At 39.4% G+C, this 24,206-nt stretch overlaps 1 protein-coding gene and 1 non-coding gene across 5 annotated transcripts in view; one reads left to right on the top strand and one right to left on the bottom strand.

The window, feature by feature from the left end:
• SLC35D4 (solute carrier family 35 member D4) overlaps nucleotides 1-24,206 on the bottom strand; it is a 126,808-nt gene that overhangs the window by 31,877 nt on the left and 70,725 nt on the right. For 3 of the 4 annotated variants that reach the window (XM_090285730.1, XM_090285729.1, XM_090285731.1), the window contains one exon: nucleotides 22,941-23,034. The exons of the other annotated variant lie outside the window; for it this stretch is intronic. In XM_090285730.1, the coding sequence (XP_090141856.1) occupies nucleotides 22,941-23,034 (94 nt within the window). The remainder of the gene's footprint in view (nucleotides 1-22,940; nucleotides 23,035-24,206) is intronic. 4 annotated transcript variants of the gene reach the window in all.
• Nucleotides 7,585-7,688, top strand: LOC150002760 (U6 spliceosomal RNA). Its single transcript, XR_016512838.1, has one exon. It is a non-coding gene; the product is annotated as a U6 spliceosomal RNA (small nuclear RNA).

The following is a 24,206-nucleotide window of genomic DNA, read 5'->3' as shown; positions in this document are numbered from 1 at the left end:
GTTCTTGCCTTCCCCTAGTGAGTGGGACCCCAGACCATCTGCAGGACACAATGTCAAAGCCAGAGGCACAAGGGGGGCTGCTGGAGAAGCTGCTGTGCCCAACACCTGGGCCTTCCCAGTGCTGACAGGAGAGGAGGTGCAGCACTGTGGGCTGTTCTTTCTGAGGATGGCATCATTCCAGCACTCATATCATATTTTTTAAATTGAAGTAAAATATAAATACAGTAAAGTGCACAGAGAGCCTGAGTCTTAAGCATATAGCTAATTGAATGTTTACATCTGTAAACACCCATGTTGCCATCATTAGACAGAGACATGGAACCTTCCGGTATCTCACAAGGCTCCCCTAATGCTCCTTCCGAATCAGTACTCCCCCAACCCAAACCACCTGTGCGATTGCGTGCTCTTTTTTATTGCACTGTAGTATTCTATAGTATGAAGAAATCACAATTTATTTCTCCTGGACTGATGTATGGACTATTTTTTCCAGTTTTAGGCTATTATGAATAAAACTACCATGGATATTCTCGAACATGTCTTTTAAAAAAATAACAGTCTTGCTGTGTTTTCAAATGCACATACCCAATTAATGCAACAATTCAGTAGTTTTTAGTGTGTTCAAAAGTTATGCAACCCTCACCTCTCTCTAATTCCATAACATTAAACATGCCCTGTTATGGATGTATGTCTTAGTTTCTCTTGAGCACATACCACCAGTGGGACTGCTCAATGAAAACACAGACCTTATTTAGCTGTAGTGTTCCTAAACCAGAAATGTTATTCCGCATCCTCACCAACACTTGGTTTTGCCAGTCTTTAAACTGAAGCTATTAAATCGACACCAGATTTAATACCGCTTCTGTCTCAATTCCCATTGTCTTACAACTAATCTTACAACTAAATATGTACTGAAAACTGCATTTTCCTACTGAAGACTCATCCGACAATCCTTAGGATTGATACTTCTGTTATCCCCCTTTATGTGAAAGTAAAGTGCTCCTATGAAATCTTTGAAAAGCCAATATGGCATAAAGCAAATAGTACCCCTGCTTTCTGAAAGTTCGCTTTATGTCACTTTGCTTTTACAAAAGACCTACATTAGTACAGTAACATCTTTTTCCATAAGACAGAAAAATCCTCTTCTAAAGCAAAACTCTCCAGCCATGGAGGTGAAAGAAAATGGTGGGCATTTTATTGAACAAAGTGTGACTGATCACCCACCATATTATAGGCAAAACATAGCAACATGCCCAGAAATTTATGTAGAAAACACACAAAGCCCCAAATAGAAAATAACAGCTTAAAATGAGGCAGGAAAGAATTGAGATGCAATTCTTCTTGGGGATATATGCAACTGTGAGCCAGCTTCCCCATGTACCCTTGCCCCTCAGAAGTCACAGGGAAAGAAGACATTTTGAAATGTAGCCAAGGAGAGCGTGTTCTCCATAAAACCCATCCTAGCACTCTCCAGAAGAGCACAAAAACAATCAAATAAAGTTACAAACTCAAATTTCCAGCTAACTGCAGTAACATGGTGTCAGGCAATGCATGGTTTACTATAAAAAGGGTTTTTGCCATATATGTGACTAATTATAATTGACGGCTATTTTGGAGCTATATAAACAAGCACAGCCTGCTTGTACTTAACTGTCTGACCTTACAGTCAGATACAGTCCACTAATAAAGAAATAAAAACATCAGAAAACTCAACCTAGTCTGTATAAGAAACATACAGGACTTCTGGCCAAGATGGAGGCCTAGACTGATATGCTCTGTCTCCCTCCACAACTAAGAAGGACTACAACTACCGCAAAATCAGAAATAACCAGAAGTTTCAGAAAATAAAGCTACATGGAAGTCCAACGTACGAAGTTATAAAGAAGTGGTGCTCATCCGGACGGGCAGAAGGGGCGAAGCCGGGGCAGAGAGGTCAAGTTGTGCTGGCAGCAGCAGCTGCAGTGACGATGGTGGCGACGGGATGGTGGTAAGCACAGACACCCATGTTTAAGGGGAGGTGAGAAGCACCTGAGGAGCACCCCCGGCTGCAGAGCAAACTTGTCAGCTCGTAATTCCAATGCCAGGGAAGGCAGACCCCCATTGCCTTGGACTGTGAGGGCCGGAGGGGGTGCGGACAGAGGAAGAAGCTACCAGTCTCTCAGTGGAGAGTGAACAGCAGGAATCCATCTTGGACCCCCGCCCCCACACAAAGCACCACAGCGTGGTGAGAAGGGTCGCCTGGTAGTGACGAGTGCATGGGGCTCTGCCCCCTATAGCGTAGGAGGTGTGACAGCCCCACCCAGGAAGCAAAGGTAAACACAAAACTGTCAGGATGGCACAGATCATGATAGAGATCCTGGTGACGCAACTGACCAGACAGCAAATATCTAATCTAACAAAGCAGCAGACAGGAAATCTTTCTGAAGCACAGTTCAGAGCTTTGGTTATACGAATGCTTACAGACTTAACAGCATATCTTAAACAAGACAGGGAGGAATTAAGGCCAGTCCTGCTGAAATAAATGAAAACACATATGAAACTAGTGGTGAGGGAAAGAAAACCAGGGATCGAATCAACATAGGGAAGGAACAAACAGTCAACCAGAGCAGAAGGAGGAAATGAAAAGTGAGGAAAATGAGGAGAGGCTCAGAAACCTATGGGACAGCTATAAGCAGGCCAACATCCAAACCATAGGGTTGCCAGAAGGTGAAGAAGAAGAACCAGAAATTGAAAAATTATGTGAAAAAACAATGAAGCAGAACTTCCCGCACTTGGGGAAGGAAATATACTTACAGGTCCAGGAAGCACAGAGAGTTCCAAATAAACTGGATCCAGGGAGAACCACACCAAGACACATTATAATCAAAATGTCAGAAATTAAGGATAAAGAGAGAATCTTAAAAGCAGCAGGAGAGAAGAAGGGAATTACATACAAGAGGGTTCCAATAAGACTATCAGCTGATTTCTCAAAAGAAATTCTGCAGGCAAAAAGGAACTGGCAAGAAATATTCAAAGTAATGAAAAGCAAAAACCTACAACCACAATTACTCTATCTAGCGAATCTGTCATTCAGAATAGAAGGGCAGAGAAAGTGCTTCCAGGACAAAGTAAAACTGAAGGAATTCATCAGATCCAAACCACTGATATATGAAATGTTAAAGGGACTTGTTTAGGAGAAAAAGGATCAAAACTATGAACATTAAAATGAAAACTGTATCACAACAACCAACAAGAGATGCTAGGGAATAGAAACAAAGGCAAACTAAGTAAGCAATGAGAGTGGGAAATGAATTATAGGCATGGGGAATATTTTTGGGGGAGGTCAGTGGGGAGGGGAAAGGGGGGAAAGGGAAGGAGATGGTACAGGAATTAAGAAGCATAGTAGGAGGGAGTGGAGTAGATAGGAAGATGTTGAGAAGAACTATATGCACAACCAATGGGCATGGACTAAGGGGGGGGGGACAACTGAAGGGAAGGGGTCGCTAGGTGGAGGGGAATAAAGGGAAAATAAATTGGGACAACTGTTACAGCATAATCAATAAAGCACATAAAAAAAAAGGTAACTCAACCTAAAGAATGATTGGGTCAGTTCAAAGGGCTGATGTAGAGACAAAAGAGAGGAAAACAAGCTTGGACTACTTTTTGTAAGAGAGAAATGTTAAACAGTAAAAAATGAGAAAATTACTATTCTCACTTAAATTACACTTTGGGGGATAAAACAGGAGAACAGAGTGGGGAGGGATCCGGTAGGGTTTCAAGATCACAATCTCATGCCAAGTAAATATCTACTAAGTCTTTCGGGTCTACATGTCATTACTTTTGATTATGCATCAAAACCTAGCTTTCAAGTAATAAAACTCTGCTCATTCAGATTTCCCAAGAACTGTTTAATTTTACTAGCTTTGACTATGGCAGTTCATTCTCTCATGACACAGGCACTTAGTTCTGCCCAAGGTATGTCCTCTGCTTTGGGCATGTGCAAGGCCAAAAGAGCTATCTGTATATTAGCCTGGTCTGGCCACACCTTGAGGAACTTAGTTCTAGGAAAAGTAGTCTCAAACAATAAATGGCACAATTTTAAAAAAAAGAGCATTGCTGGGGGCAAAGGTACTCCACGAGATACATGCAGAATTCCTCACCTGAGGAAATTTTTTCATTACTTTTAGAGAGAGAGAAAAGTAGATGCAAGAGAGAAGCATCAATTGGGACTGCTGGCCAAGATGGAGGCATAGGTAGACATGCTGCATCTCCCTCCACAACTAAGAAGGAATATAACTACCTCAAAACTGGAGACAATCAGAAGTTCCAGAAAACTGAGCTGCATGGGAGTCCAACAAACAAAGATATGAAGAAGAAATATTAATCCAGACAGGCAAAAGGTGGGGAGCTGGGGAGGAGCAGACGTGGTGTGGAGGAGGAGGTGGTGGCAACAGTGGCTGTGGCCAGTCGGCTGGTGGAAAACACATAGTCACATATGAAAAAGAGTAGGGAGAGTCACCTGGAGAGCCCTCCCAGAACCAGACCAGACCATGCAACTCAGTTCCAGCGCCAGGGAAAATAAAGCCTCATGGCTCCTGACAGTGAAAACCAGTGTGGGTTAGGGAGGAGGAAGAAACTGCCAGTATCTAAGGAGAGTCCATTTGTTTAGAGGGCCCCCATGGTCCTAGAACATCCACAGACCCATCCTCTCTGGGAACCACGGCCAGAGCGACAGCTAGAGAGGCGCCAGTCCCTATGGGAAGTGGGAGAAGTACCTGGAAAGGGGGTGAGTGCTGAGCAAGCGGCATTGTTCCCTCAGGCCCTTCACCCATATACAGTGCCCAATGTGGTGAAACGGGTCACCCTGCACTGATAAATACCTAAGGCTCCGCCTCTTACAACATAACAGATGAGAGACAGCTCTACATAAGACACAGAGGTAAACCCAGAAAGCTGTCAGGATGAGGAGACATGGACATATGGCCCCCAAAAGAGAGCAGATCAAGGCTCCAGTGGGAGAACTATGTGGCAAGGAGAAAGCCAACTCAACAGATGAGGAGACAGCCAACCTAACAAATGCAGAGTTCAAAACACTGTTGCTAAAGATGTTCACAGACTTGACAGATATGCTTGAGTATGACAAACACAGAGGGAAGAAGTGAAGGCTATGCTAAGTGAAACAAAGGAAAATTCACACAAAACCAGTGGTGAAGGGAAGGAAGCTGGGGTCCAAACCAATGATTTGGAACATAAGGAAGAAATACACAGTCAACTGGTACAGAATGAGGAAACAAGAACTGAAAAAAATGAGGAGAGGCTTAGGAACCTCTGGGACAACTTTAAACGTACCAACATCCGAATGATAGGGATGCCAGAAGGAGAAGGGGAGAAGCAAGAAATTGAAAACTTATGTGAAATAATAATGAAGGAAAACTTCCCTAATTTGGGAAAGAAAATAGACATACAAGTCCAGGAAGCACAGAGAGTCCTGAACAAGCTGGACCCAAAGAGGAATACACCAAGGCACGTCATAATTAAAATGCCAAAGGTTAAAGATAAAGAGAGAATCTTAAAAACAGCAAGAGAAAAGAAGAGAGTTACCTACAAAAGGATTCCTATAAGACTCCCAGATGATTTCTCAAAAGAAACCTTGCAGGCAAGAAGGGGCTGGCAAGAAGTATTCAAAGTGATGAAAAGCAAGGACCTACAAGCAAGACTACTCTATCCAGCAACGCTATCATTTAGAATGGAAAGGCAGATAAAGTGCTTCCCAAACAAGGTAAAACTAAAGGAATTCATCATCACCAAGCCGTTATTATATAAAATGTTAAAGGGACTTATTTAAGAGAAAGAGGATCAAAACTATGAACATTAAAATGACAACAAACTCACAACTATCAACAACAGAACCTAAAAAGACAAAAAACAAAAACAAACTTAGCGAACAACTAGAATAGGAACAGAATCATAGGTATGGGCATCATTTTGAGGGATATCAGCTGGGAGAGGGGAGGAGAAGAAATGGGGAAATGATGCAGGGACTAAGAAGCATAATTGGTAGGTACAAAATAGACAGGGGAAGTTAAGAATAATATAGGAAAGGGTGAAGCCAAAGAACTTATATGCATGACCCATGGTCATGAACTGAGGCAGGGAGTGGGATTGCTCGAAGGAAAAGGCGTACTGGGCAGAGAGAAGCAAAGACAAAAGAAATTGGAACAACTGTAATAGCATAATCAATAAAATATACTTAAAAAAAAAAAAAAGAAGCATCAATTGGTTGCCTCCCATACGTATGCACCAGGACCAGGAATGAAACCCACAAGGTATGTGATTCCCTTGATAGGGAATCAAACCCCCAACTTTCAGTTATAGGACAATGCTGCAAGGGCTCACCTTTCCCAATTTCTGAAATGGGGGCACAAACCTGCATATATTAAGATCAGTGTATATAAACATTCACTCAGCACTCATTCAATACTATCTTACAATGAACTGAGTACACAACAACTCATCCCCCAAAGAAGACCTTGTAAAACTTTCCCAATTAATTGAACTTTATGTTGCAAAAACTGCTTTAATTTTAGGTATTTTAAATTATCTCAGATAATAACAGTACCCATAAAAAATCTTGCAGTCAGGAAATTTACAGACATTCAAACTATTTCCTTAATAAGTAAACTAAAGCAAATTCATTCAGGTCAAAAGTTGTGAAACCCAGAATTGTTATCATATTTTTGCAGCACAGAACATTGTGATGATCAATGGCACTAAAAATAGCCCAGAAAAAATTAAGAGTTCATAATCAGAAACAAGAAAAACAACCTGATCCAAAATAGCAAAATGTCCATTAACATCACTCATTTCCCCATGAATTATTTTGACAATAGGAAATGGAATTTAATTTTTTTTTCTTTAATCCAAAACTGTATTTCCCTTCCCATGTGCCCTCTGGGAAAACCTTGTTCACAAACGAATAATTCCCAGATAACTAACTTCTGTGCTGTTTCCATACAGCTCAACAATAACAGAGCAGCTCCCTAACTTGCCACTTCATGTTTCTGTTGCTTCAACAGTGATGTCATGGAAAGACAGCGACATGCTGTTATTACTGCCCAGCTAGCGACTGTAAAGGAAATTATGCTGCTGCCTCTAGGTTTTAATTTTCCATGAAAAATTATCCTTCTTGCCACAGCCGCTCAGACTGTGAAAAAGAAAAATGATTTAATTAGGAAACATCCATAATTAGATTTTTTAAAGCATGCTCTTTCAACATAAAAGTTACATTACAGCACGGCTTCACTGGGTTTAATAATTTATTTCCGTTCCAGAACACATTAAGGTGCTGAGTAACAACTGAAGGAAGAAAATAAAAGGAATGCTAAACTGCTGCACAGAAAGTTATGTCTTCAAATGAGATTTTAAGTGTAACAGGAAGACGGGGTGAGGAGTCTTACAAGGCTGAGAAAATGAGAACTGCAAAGAGGAACTGAAGACTGTCCAGAAAGAGCAACAGTTTCTCCACGCCCAGCAGATAGTGATGATGATGATGATGATGATGATGATGATAATGATGATGATGAAAGTAATAAAGGAAAAGAAGTCATAGTGCTTACTTTGGCAGCACATATACTAAAACTAGAATAATACTTGAGATTAGCATGGCCCCTGTGAAGGACGACACCCACATTTGTGAAGTATTCTGTATTTTTTTGTAAGAATGTAAGGTGATGGATGTTAACTAAACTTATTATGGTGATCATTTCACAATATCCACAAATATCAAATCACGTTATACACTTTAAACCCATATGACGTTCTATATCAATTATATCTTAATAAAACTAGAAAAGGAAAGTAGAAGGAGGAAGAGAGCTCACACTCAGCTCAGCACAGACTTGGCCTAGTGAGAGCAAAACGTGATGGGCATTGCAACTATACTTCCAGGAGTTTTCAATCGTCTCTTGTGTGGGGTGGGGAGGAGGGTAAGGGTGTGTGTGCAACACGAAATCATGTGCCAAAAATTGAACCTCAGAAGTCTAATTTCAGAACCTGGTATATCTGTTTACTTGTCATCTCCTCAGAAGTTCAAGGTATGTATGATTCAATGTTAAATTTCAGAACTTCCCTGCAAATATATCTAAAGTAAGAAATTGTTATTTAGAAGTCATGAAATCTGTGTGATTCCACATTAAGAAGATACTGAGCTTCTTCTTCTTTTTCTTTCTGTTGTTTAATCATACCAGAAACAGCAAGCATTTTACCAATGGTCTTGAAGACATTTAAAAATTTCAAATATTAAACCCTAACAGTATCTACTGACAATGCTTTTACAAGTTCATCCTATGTTTAAACAGGTTTAGTTTTATCTTGTCAACTGGCATAGCCAAGACTCCTTCTTAGTTCAATATCTTGGCAAAGCTCAAGAGAAATGTCAACATGTCCTGAAAAAAAAGAAAGACATTAGGCCATGCTCCGAAGACCTGGCACAACAGCCTGAGAGATAGGCAGTCAAAACTCAGAAAAATACCTATCCAGCTAAGAGATTTTCATAAGGATAAATCAAACGGACACTAACACTTAACAGCAGAATCTTCTCAACTCTTTTAAGAGAAATGCCTATATAGGAAATACCGTTCAGTACAGCGGTCATGTTACTACACAGGGAGGTGTTGTTATGGAGACAGCTTTGAAGGCTCCCTGGCAATCCCAGTGTATAATTAAGGCTACTGATGGCAGAACAGCCAGCAGGGTGATCTCCATGGAAACCATCAAACATACTTTTTCACAGGCACAGCAACTGTTCTGAATCAATGACTCTTTATATAGGTTTAAAAACATTGTGAATGGCACATCAATTGCCTCTTTTGTTAGACAATGTCCGGTTAAAAGAGCTGTAAGAGACCTTGTTCTCTTGCGTGCTGGACTATGAGCACTATCTAAAGCAGGCAGTGCACCATTAAATTCACTACCTAGAATCAATACAAGTGGTAATTCACTCAGGAAATCACTGGTTAACCTGGTGAAAGAATTAAACTAGTGGTTGATATACTCAAGCAGGGTGTACCAACTGCCAGCACTCACTATTCAAAAGCTGTCTAAATATTATTCAGTCCTCTCAGTAAGGTAGACATTATTATTATATTTGCTTACAAATGAGAAACTAAAGTACAAACTAAAAAGTGGCTGACCTGGGATTCAAAGTTACACCAAAATTATATGACTACAGAATGCTCTGTGTTTGCACTGATCTTTGTCACTCCCCAGTTATTTTCACCTATGTTATCTCATATGTTCTGCTTTTATCTTGATACATTAAGGAGTCCAAGTTCTAGAATATTCTAACTTTGTAATACTTTACACCTTGTTCCTGGCCTCCTCACCTCACTTCTGCATCCACCACACACACTCTCCAGGTTTGAAGACTCACATGGGACCAAGTCTCAGAAGGCTTCCCCATTTTCCACCTGGACTGTGTGAGCAGCAGTCTATCCTAAGCATCATTCCATAAGCATAAATTTTGACTGTCCAAATTCTATATAAAAACAGGGGCATGCATTTCAATTAACTGCTTGTAGCATTCTCACATCATCTTCCAGGAGAGAAGGTGGAAATAGGGATGGAAGGTGATTGCTGAATAGTTTCCCATTTTATTCTGATGATTCTATTAAACACTTTAAATCTGGTAAATGCTTTGAAAAGTAGGCACTGATAATTAATAATATGGCTCCTAGCTGATCATCATTATATATATTTCTACAATTGAATATAAATGCCATCAGCATTTAGTATTAAATATCAGATACAGCCCTGGCCAATGTGGCTCAGTTGGTTGCTTCTGTCCTCTGGGGCACTTGTGGAAGGCAACCGATCGATAGTTCTCACATCAATGTTTCTCACCCTCTCTTTCTCCCTCCCTAACCCTCTCTCTAAAATAAAAAATAATTAAAAAAAAAATCAGATAGAAATGACACTGTCGAGCTCATTAGAATCATAACTTTTTAAGCCATCTTTAGATATCTTCTAGTTCAGACATTTTGCTTTGTGGGTAAAACAACTGAGGACTAGAAGGTTTCAGGGCATCAGAGACAGATAAATAGTGGGTGCTCTTTCCTTTCCTTTTCCCCTGAAATTCCAGCCCCCTACCATGTGCCTCATGGAAAAGCCTCCCTCCTATCACTGCTCTTCTGAAGCTCAGAAAAAAGGCCCTAGTTTTCCCTAAAGCTAGCTACCCACATGCCTTCCACTTCCTAAACGTGTTGTCCCAATTTCCCCTCATTCTCTAGCATCTTTAATCTCTGTCGATGGGTGTCTTCTTCTTTTCTAACTTCACGCATGCCCAAGTCCTTCTGCTCCTAGAAAAGACACTATCTTCATTAGATCTGGTTATCCCCTGCCCACTGCCAATCACAATCTTCTATCCACTCCCTTTTTTTTTAAGTATATTTTATTGATTATGCTGTTACAGTTGTCCCAATCTTTTCCCTTTGCCCCCACTCTTCACGGTACCCCCCTTCCACCCAGCAATCCCTCCACAACCTTAGTTCATGTCCATGGGTCATGCATATAGGTTCTTTGGCTTCTCCATTTATTTCACTGTTCTTAACATCCCCCTGCCTATTTTGTTTCTACCAAACAGACTTCTTAATCCCTGCACCATTTCCCCATTTCTACTCCTTCTCCCTCCCAGCTGATAACCCTCCAAATGATCCCCATACCTATGATTCTGTTCCTGTTCTGGTTGTTTGCTTAGTTCGTTTTGTTTTTTGTTTTTTCTAGGTTCTGTTGTTGATACTTGTGAGTTTGTTGTCATTTTAATGATCATATTTTTTATCCTCTTTTTAAAAAATAAGTCCATTTAACATTTCATATGATAAAGGCTTGGTGATGATGAACTCCTTTAGCTTTACCTTGTCTGGGAAGCGCTTTATCTGCTATTCTGTTCTAAATGACACCTTTGCTGGATAGAGTAATTTTGGTTGCAGGTTCTTGCTTTTCATCACTTTGAATACTTCTTGCCAGCCCCTTCTTGCCTTCAAGGTTTCTTTTGAGAAATCATCTGAGAGTCTTATAGGAACTCCTTTGTAGGCAATTCTCTTCTTTTCTCTTGCTGCTTTTAAGATTCCCTCTTTATCTTTAACTTTTGGTATTTTAATTATGATGTGCCTTGGTATGGTCCTCTTTGGGTCCATCTTGTCTGGGACTCTCTGTGCTTCCTGGACTTGTATGTCTATTTCCTTCACCAATTAGGGAAGTTTACTTTCATTATTTTTTAAAATAACTTTTAAATTTCTTGCTCATCCTTTTTTCCTCTGGCATCCCACATGATTCTGATGTTGGTACATTTAAAATTGTCCTTAAATCCTTTCCTGTTTATCTCAATTCTTGTTTCTTCTTTCTGTTCCAAGTGAATGTTTATTTCTTCCTTTTGTTCCAAATCATTGATTTGAATCCCAGCTTCCTTCCCATCACTGTTGGTCCCATATATATTTTTCTTTAGTTCACTTTGTATAACCATCACTTATTCCTTTATGTTGTGGTTATACTCAATAATTTCTCTGAGCATCCTGATCACCAGTGTTTTGAACTCTGCATATGATAGGTTGGCTATCTCCATTTCATTTCGTTCTTTTTCTGGAATTGTTTTGTTTTTTCATTTGGGCCAGATTTCTTTGCCTCCTCAATTTGGCAGCCTCCCTGTGTTTGTTTCTGGGTATTGGGTAGAGCTTCTTTCACTCTGTGTCTTGGTAGGGTTCAGTGACACTGCCTTCTTTATCACCCAAGCTGGGTACTCAAGGTGTGCCCTTCATGTGGGCTGAGTACACCCTGTTCTTGTAATTGAGCCTTGGATGTTGACAGATCAATGGGAGGGATTTACCCAGACCAGTCAGCTGCAAGGACTGACTGTGACCACTGACCAAGAACCTCTGCCTTCCATGGAGGATAGGCTGTGCAGGGGCAGGGCTGTGGTGATCCGATGAGGTCTGTAGCTATCCACTGGGTGTGCTGGCCCTGGGGTTTCCTAGGTGTGCAGGCCAAGGTCAGCTCCCACCTATGTTTTGCCTGGGGCACCCTGCCTGAGCTATAAAGCAATCTGAGATGGCTGCTACTTGTGCTAGGCTTGGAGATTTCCAAGCAAAGCCAAGCTGAAATCTAAGTTGGCTCCTATTAGAGCTGGGGCTGGAGCTCACTGAGGACAGCTGTTGCAAGTTTGATAGGATTTAGGAAGTTGTGAAGCATGAGTCAAGACCAGACATTCATATGGAAAAGCAGGTTGGGTGGGCCCATAAGTTGGCTGGGGCAGAGTCTCTGGGGATCTCCAAGGAAGGTCAAACAGTGTTAGCCAGGTTAATGGAGTCTCAGATATGGCACCAGTTTGTTAGCTCTGTCTCAGTGGATGTGGTTTCATTAATTCTGTAGTTGTCAGACTTCTATTCAAGTCAATTTCTGATGGTTCTGGCTGATGGTTGTTCTATATTTTAGTTGTAATTTTGATGTGGTTTTGTGAAGAGGCAAGCCACATCTGCCTATGCCATCATCTTGACCAGATCCTCTTCTATCCATTTATTACATATTCTTCAGTATTTATGATCACCTTCTGCCCTACTCCCATCCCCACCCTTTTACTAAAACTGGTTCCTCAAAGACTAGCAATGTCTTTGCTCTAGTCTTTTCTCAATCAGATCTCTCTGACCTCTTGGTGGCATTTTGCTTTCCTCCTTAAAATTCTCTCTTAGACCTCTCCACACTGAATTTACCTAGTTCCTCCTTTTACCTCTTGGCTATTACTTCTCTTTTTTGTTCATTATTGGTCATCAGCTAAGTCTTAGGCCCCTACTCTGCTCTCCCTAAATCCTTTCACTCTCAGTAAGCTCGTCTACTTGTTCATTTTCTGATTTCAGTCCATCTCTCTGTAGGCAAAGGGCAGGCAAAATTCTGAGCTCTCACTTACATTTCACCCCATGTTTTCAACACAAAGGAGCTCCATGTGGATGTTTTTTCACCATACACATCATCAGAAATAGACTGCACCCACTTTCTTCTCCAAAGACGTTCTTTCACAATCACCCCCACTTCTTTCTGTAATGCCATGGATTTCCCATGTGTCTGGGTACAAACCTTGGAGCCATTTGTGATCTCCATCTCTCACTCCCTGTATGCAAACTATCATTACCCATTTCCTGTTCTAAAATATCCTGAAATGATGAGTCTTTGTTGTCTAATTCTTTTTTCACATCAATTATAGAATAAATTATATAATTAAAATGTATTTTTCTTCAAATTGTCAGTCAAATTTTACCTTTTATCTTTATCCTTGCCATCACTACCTTGGCTCACCTCCCTTCCAAATGCTTGGAACTCAATTCCAATCTGTCTTAAGCACCATCACATATTAACCTGCTTGAAGCATTACCTTTAGTCAGTCTCCTTCAGAGGTTCACAATGGTCTCTGTGGCATGGTGTTTAGGGCTTCTTATAATCTGGACTCTCTGTGCCCAATTTTCCCCTTATTCCCCTCTTCCTCTAGTCAAATGTTTTTCCTTATGGCTTCCCACCTGCACATCCTGCCTTGGGGCCCCTGCCACTCGGCTCCCTTTCCTTTCTCCCACTTTTCCGTGGCAACCAGTGCTGATAGGGGCCAGTTCAGTCACTCTGCTGCCTAAACTCCCTTCACCGAGCTCCAAAAGTCAGTACTGCCTGGCTCAGCGATGTCCTATAATGGTCATTTTGACCTCCTCTGGATTATAAGATGCCTTAGGCAAACATTACACCTACTCTAATGCATTCCCCCTACCCCACAACATTCGGATACTCCACAGTTTCCAAAGTTTTCCCTAATAGATATTGACTGATTGGTAGAACCATGTCCAAAAAGGCCATTCAAAAGCACTTCCAATGCCACAAAAACAGTGGAAATCTAGTGTACCTTAAAAATCCCACTGAATACACAGCTGTTTCAGGCAGGCAATCCACCATGACACGTGGCAGAGAAGGGCCTGGGAAAGGGGGTAAGTGAGCACTCGGGTACTAACTTTAAGGAGGCGCTCATTCACTCTCAGCAAACCCTGAGAATCACACCACATGCAGACCCCACACTTCACAGCCCAGAGAGCAATGGCCACCCTAGTCCTGGCCTTGAAAAATAAAACTAACGATCAAAAAACAAATTAAACCAAATCAAGAGACACATCCCAGGTGAACTACTGAGAATTCTTTTCCCTATGTCATAAAAACAACAGTCAAATAGTTGGTTTTCTGGTCTACCATTGCCTTTGGGATATGAAATGGTGGCCGCAGCTGTGGCATTAGCTTAAAGGAAGAAAGCTGTCTTCTTAGGGAAACAGATTTGAAATGGGGAGTAAATACTGGATTTTCATGAGCCTAGTGGGCCAGTGCTGCTTCTTCTCTCCTGGCTCAACCTCAATAAAAACTCACTCTGGCCTCAGTTGTCTCTTCCCAATGGATGCTGAGAACTGCTGTCATTTTGAGGGATGAGACAAGGCACTACTCAATCCAGAAAGAATTCTCATGAGAATTTAAATCTGCTGGAAAAAAAAAAAAACCCACTAGGAGAAAAATATAAACTCTTACCACATCTTCCTTATATGTCTACATATCTCATTGCTTTTCTCTTAAATTCAATCACTTTTTTCCTGCATCAATGCTTTTCATTAGGAGTGGGAAGGGATCCCAAGAGTTTATGAAGATGCAGTTGGATTTCACATAGTTGACTTTAACCAAAATAAAGGGAGGAATTTAAAAAGGTTGCTAAATATTGTTATTTTTAGATTCTTAGAATTTTACTCAAATTCCCGGGAACAAAAACAATAATAATAGTGATAACAATACACAGTGATAACAATACAAGCTGTATTGACTCCGTCTTTCCCTTGGACCCTTCAGCTGCGAAGAGAGGGGGGGTCTGCTGCATGGGCAACAGCAGACCCTCCATATCACCCTGCCCAGGCTCTGTAGCTTCAGCTTCACTGGAGAGGACACTCCAGCGTCATCTCAAGATGTCGATTCAACACGGGAGGAGACAGATACCGTGTCACTCCCGAGTCGGACTGCACAGCCATTCTCGTCGGTGCAGATAGACTCTTAAGAAGCTACGCCATCGTCTCTCGAGACGGACGGCTGCCAACAACAACAACAATACACAGTGACTAAGAAGCCACTCCTTTTCCTTGCTGAGTATTCTGAAACCCAATAAAGGTACTCAGAAAGACGAGGAACAGAGAAAAGCATGGATGCCTTCTCTCAGAATCTGGAAGTGATGAAGTTGATGTGACAACTTCTTAAAAAAAGGCAGAGAATGGATCCTTTTGGAGCAAGGAAGAAGGCACTCCAGCCCCCTTCTGAATGACCTCTCTGCCTGTGTATCTATTGGTTTTTCACAAAATCCCAGTTCTCTGCTGGGGCCAACAGAACATCTTTCTGAGTCACTTTTTGAATATGCTGGCGCCTAGTAGAGTCACAATGACATCATGGGGAAACGCTGCATTGCTAAATACAATTATGTTGCACTTCAAATGCCAGCATGTTTTATTTGATATGTAGGTGGCCCAAAGAATGGGTACATGTTATGCCATTGGGGATAACAGAGTTTATTTTTAAATAGAAAAGAAAAAGGACCGAGAGGATGGGAGTAGGGAAAATTTATTGAGGTACCGAGGCTTGAAGAACCCTTAATGCCTCATCTTATCCAATGATTCATATTTAAGAAGGATTAAAAATCTTTCTACTTTTTGAATTAACTACAGAGAAAAATATTATAAGCCTACCTCAGAGTTTAAAAAGAAAAGAAAAAAAAATACGATAAATGAAAAGGATACTTGTGAAACTAGTGGCCAAAAAGGCAAAGCCACATACATAGGAAATGTCTTAAAGAGACAAGATTGAAGCACTTTGTTTTGAGCACTACTACTTCACAGCTTTCAGGAATAATTTACATGGCATAAAATCCACCTACTGTAAATGTAAAATTCAATTATTTTTTTAATGAACAAAATCAGTACATTAATTTAAATGATGGTGCAACCATCACCCCAACCCAGTTTTAAACACTCCCATCACCCCATTTGTAGTCAATCTCTGCTCCAAGTAACCATCCATAAGCTTTCCATCTCTATACATTTGCCTTTTTGGAAATTTCACATAAATGGATCATATGTATTCTTTTGCGACTGGCTTCTTTCACTTAGCATAATGCTTTTGAGATTCATCCATGTTTTAGCAATGTATTAATAGTCCATTCCTCTTTCCTGCTGAATTGTATTCCATTGTATGTATATACTACCTTTTGTTTATACATTCACCTGTTGATGGACATTTTGATTGTTCCCAGTTTGGGGCTATTATGAATAATGCTACAATAAGTATTCATGCTTAAGTCTTTTATGACATATGTTTTCATTTCTCTTGGGTACATTCCCAGGAATAGTATTATGCTTAACCTTTTAAGAAACTACCAATTTTCCAAAGTGGCTACACCATTTTACCTTCCCACTTTATAAGGGTTCCGGTTTCTCCACATTTTCGTCAACACTTTTTTGTCTATTTTTTAAAAATTATAGCTGCCCTATGAGTGTGTCATGGTATCTCATCATGGTTATAATTTGCATTTCCCTAATGACTAATGATGTTGCGTTCCTTTGCACATACTTATGAACCATTCATACATATATCTTCTTTTCAGTTTATTGCCTAAAGAAGTTATACTAATCCAAGTTAAAAGCAGCCCCCACATGGTTACGTTATAGAAGTTGTGAGGTTTTCAAACTCGTGTCAAGGGACAGAAGGGAGATTCTACTCATTGTAAGGGAAGCCTCACTTAAGCTTCAGTGATCCCAAAGCCCATGAAGCTTCAGCTGTGGTCCTTAGCCAGACCAATCTCTATGAGGAACTAGCCTATGTTCTTATGCTGGCCACACTGTAGCTGAATTACTTTTCCAAGTTCTGGATGCTAACTACAGTACCATTGCAGGCAAATTTCTTCTTCACTAATTTCTTTTTATGGTAATCATCAGCAATCCCTTGGACATTAGTAAGGGTCTTCCTGCTGCGTCTCTGTTGAATTCTTATCTGGATATAATCCTCACTGCCTGAAGGAAGCAGATCATCAGCTGTACTTGGGTCTGCAAAGTCTTCATAAGGCTGCAGGAGCTGGGGTGGGGGACATGGAGAGGGCTCCAGGGACAGGTTGCTGAGTCCTGGGCAGCGGCTCAGTGAGTGGGATCTACTGAAGTCTTTCAATCATTTTTAAATTGGGTTGTATGAAGTCTCACTGAAGTGTAAGAATTTTTTATATAATCTGGACATAAGTCTTTTATAAGATATATAATTTGCAAACATTTCCTCCTAGTCTGTGGCTTATCTTTTCACTTTCTTAGTAGTGTCTTTTGAATTGCAAAATACCTTAATTTATCTTAATATTAAGATAAATTAAGATAAATTTGTCCATTAAGAAAAATTAAGTTGAATTTATCGAGTATTTTATGGCTCATGCTTTTGGTGTCAAATCTAAGGACTCTTTTTTAAGACTCTTCCTGTTTTCTTCTATGAGTATTCTAATTTTAGCTCTTATATTTTAATGAGAAGCAAGGGTCTAAGTATATTTTTGTTTTGTTTTGGCCTATGGCAGCAATTTTCAACCTTTGTCACCTCATGGTAACCACAAAATATTTTTGCCAGTCTGACAAAAAAAAGTTATTATTTTTTTATTCATTCACACTGGACAGCTATTGTTGTGTTGGCTCTTGTCATTATTTTAATTTGACAATCTAAGAGGTCAGTGCCCCTGACTAAATAGTCAGGTATTGCATGTTTTAAAAGTTCTTGTGACACACTGATTGGAAATCATTGGCCCATGGAGTTGACTGTTCTAGCACCATCTGTTCAAAAGTAAATCCTTTCCCACTGAATTGCCTTGGCACCTTTATGGAAAATCAATAGATCATAAATAACTGTCCTTATGCCAATCCCACAATGTCTTCATTGTTCTGGCTTTATAGTGAGTTTTCAAATTGTGAAGTTGAAATCTCCCAATTTGGTTTTCCTTCTCAAAATTGTTTTGGCTATTGCTTTGCTAATAAATTTCACGATCAGATTGTGAATTTGTACAAAGAAGCCTGCAGGGGTTTTGATGGCGATTGTATTAAATTTATTAATCAATTTAGAAAGAATTTCCATCTTAACAATATTAAGTCTCTCCATTTATTGAGATCTTTAATTTCTCTCAGAAAGGTTTCGTAATTTTCAGTGTATAAATCTTGTACTTCTGTTAAATTTTTTAGCATTTTTTCTTTTTGATGTATTGTGAATGAAACTGTTTTCTTAATTTCATTTCTATAAATATGACTGTTCATTACCAATATACAAAACTAAATTGATTTTTATACAATGATCTTGCATCCTGCAACCTTGATAAATTATTGATTAGTTTAATTCACGTTTTTTATAGATTCCTCAGGATTTTCCACATATAGGATAATGTCCTCTGTGAATACAAACAATATTTTTTTCTTTATTGCACTGTCCCGAACCTTCAGTACAATGATGAATAAAGTGCTAAGAGTGAGCGTTCTTGTGTTGCTCCCAATCTTAGGAGGAAAGTATTGAGTTTCGCCATTAAGTATAATGTTAGCTTTAGGTTTTTCATAGATGCCTTTATAAGGCTGAGGAGGTTCCCTTCTATTCCTAGTTTGTTGAAAGTTGTTATCATGAAGAGATGCTGAATTTTGTCAGCTTGTTTTTCTGTACCTACATGATCATGTGTTTTTGTCTTTTACTTTATTAATAGAATGCATTAGATTAATTTACATATGTTAAACCAACTTTGCATAAGTCTCAGTTGATCATGGTGTATGTTATCTTCTATATGTTACCAAAATTGGTTTGCTAATATTTTGTTAAAAATCTATGTTCATGAGGAATGTTGGTCTGTACTCTTCTTACAATTATATTTTTGACTGGTGTTAATATCAGGGTAACTCACCTTATAGAATAACTAGTAGTTATTTCCTCTTCCTATAGTTTCTAAAAATATTTCTTCTTTAAATATGGGATAGAATTCATCAGTAAAGCCAGTTGGGCCTGGGCTTTTCTTGTAGAAATATTTTTATTTACTACTTGAATTGATTTACTTTTTATGAATATATTCAGATTTTTTTCATTTATTCTTGAGTGAATATTCCTCATTTGTATTGTCTGGTAATTTTTCCCTTTCACTTAAATTTTCTTAATTTCTGGAATAAAGTAATACATAATATGAATTATATACAATGCTTTTAGTTTAAGATTAGTAGTGATATCTTTTCTTTCACTTCTAATTTTGACAATTTGAATCTTTTTCCTTATTTTCTCAGTCAGTCTAGCTAGAGGTATGTCACTTTTATTGATGCTTTCAAAAAACCAACTTTGATTTTCTTTATTTTATTTTTTTCTGTTTTCTATCTCATTAATTCCCACTCTAAACTTTATGACATGCTTCCTTCTGCTCGCTTTGGGTTTATTTTCTTTTTCTTTTTCTAGTTTCTTAACATGGAAGCTTAGGTTATTGATTTAAGACCTTTCTTCTTTTCTGATATGGGTGTTTACAACTATAAATTTCCTTCTAAGCAATACTATAGGTGCATCTCATAAATTTTGATATATTTTTATTTTCACTTGGTTCAAAATATTTTAAATTTCTTTTATGATTTCTTCTTTGCTTCACGGATTATTTAGAATATGTTATTTAATTTCCAAATAAATGGATTTTTCTAGATCTTTTTTTCTGTTGTAAATTTCTAATTTAATTGTTTGTGGTAAGAGAAGATACTTAATATGATTTCAATCTTTTAAAATTTGAGACTTGTTTTGAGATCCAGCATAACATCTATCCTGAAAAATGATCCATATGTGCTTGAGAAGAATACATATTCTTTAGTCAATCAGTGGGGAATCATATAAATGGCAGTTATTTATGTCAAGTAGGTCGATAGTGTTGTTCAAGTAATCTATATCCTTCTATAACCTTGCTTTTCTATCTAGTTGCTCTATCAACTTTTGCGAATGCAGTGTTGGATTCTTCAACTATTATTGTTTCTCCCTTCTATTCTGTCACTTTTTGCTTTGTACAATTTGGGCTGTCAATGTTAAGTGTGTATACATTCATAACTGCTGTTAATACATTCCTAATGTATTAACCCTTTTATCATTATTAAATGTCCCTGTTCTTCTCTAGTACTATTTCTTGTCATAAAGTCCATTTTGTTTGATTTTAATATAGTCACTCCAGCTAGCTCTCTTATGGCTACTGTTTGCATGGTTATGTTTTTCCCCATTTTTACTTTCAGCCTATTTGTGTCTTTGAATCTAAGGTGTATCTCTTGTAGAGAGCACATAGTTGGGTCTTGCTTTTTTATCTAGGCTGACAATCTCCGACTTTTGAGTGGGGTACTTAAGTCTATTTACCTTTAATATATCTATTGATACAGCTGCTAGAAATGAATATCTTAGTCTTTAATTGGGAGTATCTTTATTTCTGGTTTATATCACATTTTTGCTGTATATAGAATTCCTGGTTGGACTTTTTTCTTTCTTTCTTTCTTTCTTTTTTGTTTAATGTCTGGTCTCCTTATTTATTTATTAATATTATTTTATTTATATATTTTTAGAGAGAGGGGAAAGGAGAAAGAGAGGGAGAGAAACATCACTGTGTGGTTGCCTCTCACTCATGCTCCCGACTGTGAACCTGGCGTGCAACCTAGTCATGTGCCCTGACTGGGAATCAAACCAGCGACACTTGGTTCACAGGCCGATGCTCAGTCCACTGAGCCACAGCAGCCAGGGCTGGAGTTTTTTCTTTCAGCATGCTGAATGTGTTATTTTTTCCATTGTTTTCCACAATTTTCCATTGTGAGAAGTCATTCATTAATCCTATTTTGTTCTATCCCTCTTCTTCTTCTGGAATTCTTATTATGTATGTGTTGCTATCATTGATGTTGTCCCACAGAACTCAGACTCTGTTTATATTTCTTCAATTAAAAAGAAAGAGCTATTTCTTTAGATTCAATAATATCTTTTGTTTTACTTCCTGGTTCACTTATTTTTTTCCTTCTGCCCTCTCAAATCTGTTGTTGAAGTCCTCTAAAGAATTTTTCATTTCATTTCAGTTATACTTTTCAACTCCAGATTTTCCATCTGGTTCTCTTTTTTAAAATAATTTCTGTCTCTTTATTGAGATTCTATATTCATTGAGTCTTTCCTTGACTTCTTTAAACATGGTTTCCCTTATATCTCTGAACATATTTAAATACTTGCACTACAGTCTTTTACAGCTAGGTTTTAAATATGGGGACACGCAGACACAATTCCTATTGATTGCTTTCATCCTGTGCATAAGTCATACTTTCCAGTTTCTCTGAATGCCTCTAAGGTTTTTCTGTTGAATACTGGACACTTTACATAATATTATATATGGAAGGAACTCTGGATTCTGATTTCTCCCAGAGCACTGTGTTGGTATTGTTTTGCTTGTTTAGTAAGTTGCCTGAACTAAGTCTGTAAAATCTGTCTCCCATATAAGGTACAGTTGCTGAGGTCTTCACCCACTTTTTTTTTCCTTGTTTGTATTTTAAGCCTGCTTTCCTAGGGGTCACCCCCATATCTGCATAGCTTAGTGTTCTGGTAAACACTAGTCAGAGGTTTTGTTCACATACCTTGAGCCAGAAAGACTTCTTCTCTCTGCTTCTGACTCTCTGTGTGGCCACTTTAACTGAAAATACTCCAAATGGAGTCTTCTGGAAACACAAGGCTGCTGGTTTCTGTAGTTTGCCATGCTCTGGTTAAGTATCACACTGACAGAGCTGGGGAGGAGGGGATGGAAGGAACCCCAGGGAAGAGTGCCACAAACTCTTGCAGTTCCCGTCCAAAGCTTAGTAGTTTTCATGAATAAATAAATGCTTCCCAGGTTGTTGTATGCCTTTGATCAATTTTTAGAGAGCTAAAATGGATATTTTTGACAGTTTCTGTCTAGCTTTCTAGTTGATTTGAGGGGGAGAGGATTTGTCATCCTACTCATTCGGTCATGCTGGAAGTCAGTATCTCAGCTGCTCCTCATGCTCTGCTGGAATTACAGTTATTAATGCTCTTAAAAAGTAGACCATGCACGTGAAAATATCACTGTGAAATCTTATTTTCAAAGAAAAATGTTTGCCTTTGTCTTCTGGGGTGAAAATCAACCACAAACATAAAGATGACTAAAGGCAAGGTTTAAACAATTATTTCATTAGATTAAATTAATTAAGAAATACCACTTGTCGGATGCTTCACCTAGGGTCTTTGCAACCTGACTCCTTCACAGCCCCTAGAGAACTGAAATGCTCCACTAGAAGGAACTAGTCCAAAGCGTTTCAGTTAAGATCATGTGTCCCACAGCTGCTTTACTGCTCCTTCTGTTTCTTCTTATTTTCCCACCTCTCCATCTTACACTTCAGCCATGGCCGATAGGATACACAATGGGCATTCTTGTAACAGTCCCTTTTTTGAAGTCTTCATCAAAGTCCCCCAACTGCCCATTTGTCCATTTTCCTTTCTCTATTACCTCTGGTGGACTGAGCCCTTTGGGGCAAGTCAATTGAGTTTGGGACATCCTCACAGCTCCCAGGAAGGGACATAAATACTGCCCTGAGGATCCAGCCTCTTAGAATGGGAGGTGCTTTAGAGATTTTTCTTTGGCAAAACCTCTCATATTCAGATGGGGAAATGAAAGCTCAGGAAAGTTAAGGGGCTTGCCCAGGTCACCCTCCAAGAGCACAATAAGGTCTCAGAAACTGTCACCTGAATGAGTGAGGATCAGGCCTAGAGCCAGTGACTAGAAATGATTTCATGAAGATCAAGCCTGACATTACACAGGCTCTGAGAACACTGGACACAGAGGCCCCTGAGATCATTTCTCTCACCCCTCCTCTCTCTCTTACCTTAGCAAAGAAAATCCAGGCTGCACACTGCCCTGGGGCCATAAGGCTTTTTAGCTTCACTGTGCTGAACATGAGAAAGAATCCTAAAAATCCACTGGAAGGAGAAAATATTATTTTGTTAGTGAGGCTTGTCTTCTTTGAGTCAATAGGTAACTGTTTTCTGTTATATTTTACCAGTCAATTTCTAATTATTACATATCCATTTCATCGGTGTTTTATAGTGATCTCTAGATTAAAAACACCCGAAACTTAAAAACCCATTAAGCTCTACTTTTCTAAGAAGCTGTGATGAGAGCATTGTACTAAAGGTGGGGAGGGGGTGTAGAAACTTGGGAGATCTCTGGTTAAACCATGAAAGAAAAATGTGGAGGACAATACCTCCTGCTTCTTCCCATATTACTTATGGAGTTTGCTGCTTGCCAAGGTAAAGCTTCAATTTTTTTTTTTTTTTTTTTTTTTTTTTTTAAGCAGAACAAACTGCCAGGGGAATTCACCATATGAGGACAGAGAGTCTGGACTGTATCGGCCCCTGGGTTCAAGGGGAGAATCTGAAAGGGGAGGCCTGGCTCCAATAACAGAAGTCCCCCAAACCAGGCCTACCCACCCAAATACTGTGCTTGAAGAATGATGGCCTATACCGAGGTTTCTAACCTGAAGCTGCCCCCACCACAGGGCCTGAGGCTGGGGCAGCATCTCAGGAGCTATTCAGAGTTCTGCACCAGCAAGGCACTGGCATGGCAGTGGACAAGGAAATAGTGGCCTGAGCTGGAACCATTTTCAAAAGTGACACTGTGTGGCCAAGTCCAAAGCAAAGCGGAACTGCAACCAGAATGGTCACTATTTCTGACATTTGGAGGCAGAATGATTGAGGAAGAAAGTACAACAGAGAGGCTCCATGAGAGAGGCTGACTTCCTGTGTGCGACTTTTATTTGGAACTGAAAATGGAAAAGTAAGAGTCCCAACTGGTGTAGCTCAGTGGGTTTGGTGCCATTTCGTGGACCAAAAGATCACAGGTTCGATTCCCGGTTGGGGCACATGCCTGGGTTGCAGGCTAGATCCCCAGTTGGGAGTGTGCGAGAGGCAACCAACTTATCAATGTTTCTCTCCCACATTGATGTTTCTCTCCCGCTTTCCCCTTTCTCTAAAAAATATATAAATAAAATCTTTAAAAGAAAAAAGAAAAGACAATTGAAAAGTGAAAGATAAGACTGCAGTTGTGCCCCAAACCAAAGAGGCAAGTCTTATGAGCTATACCTATTTGTGTT

Source organism: Furipterus horrens, unplaced genomic scaffold (assembly GCF_987537825.1).
Source record: "Furipterus horrens unplaced genomic scaffold, mFurHor1.1.pri manual_scaffold_8, whole genome shotgun sequence".
NCBI classification, from domain to species: domain Eukaryota; kingdom Metazoa; phylum Chordata; class Mammalia; order Chiroptera; family Furipteridae; genus Furipterus; species Furipterus horrens.
Note: the sequence above shows the minus strand (reverse complement) of the source record. Positions and strands in the feature narration are given on the sequence as shown.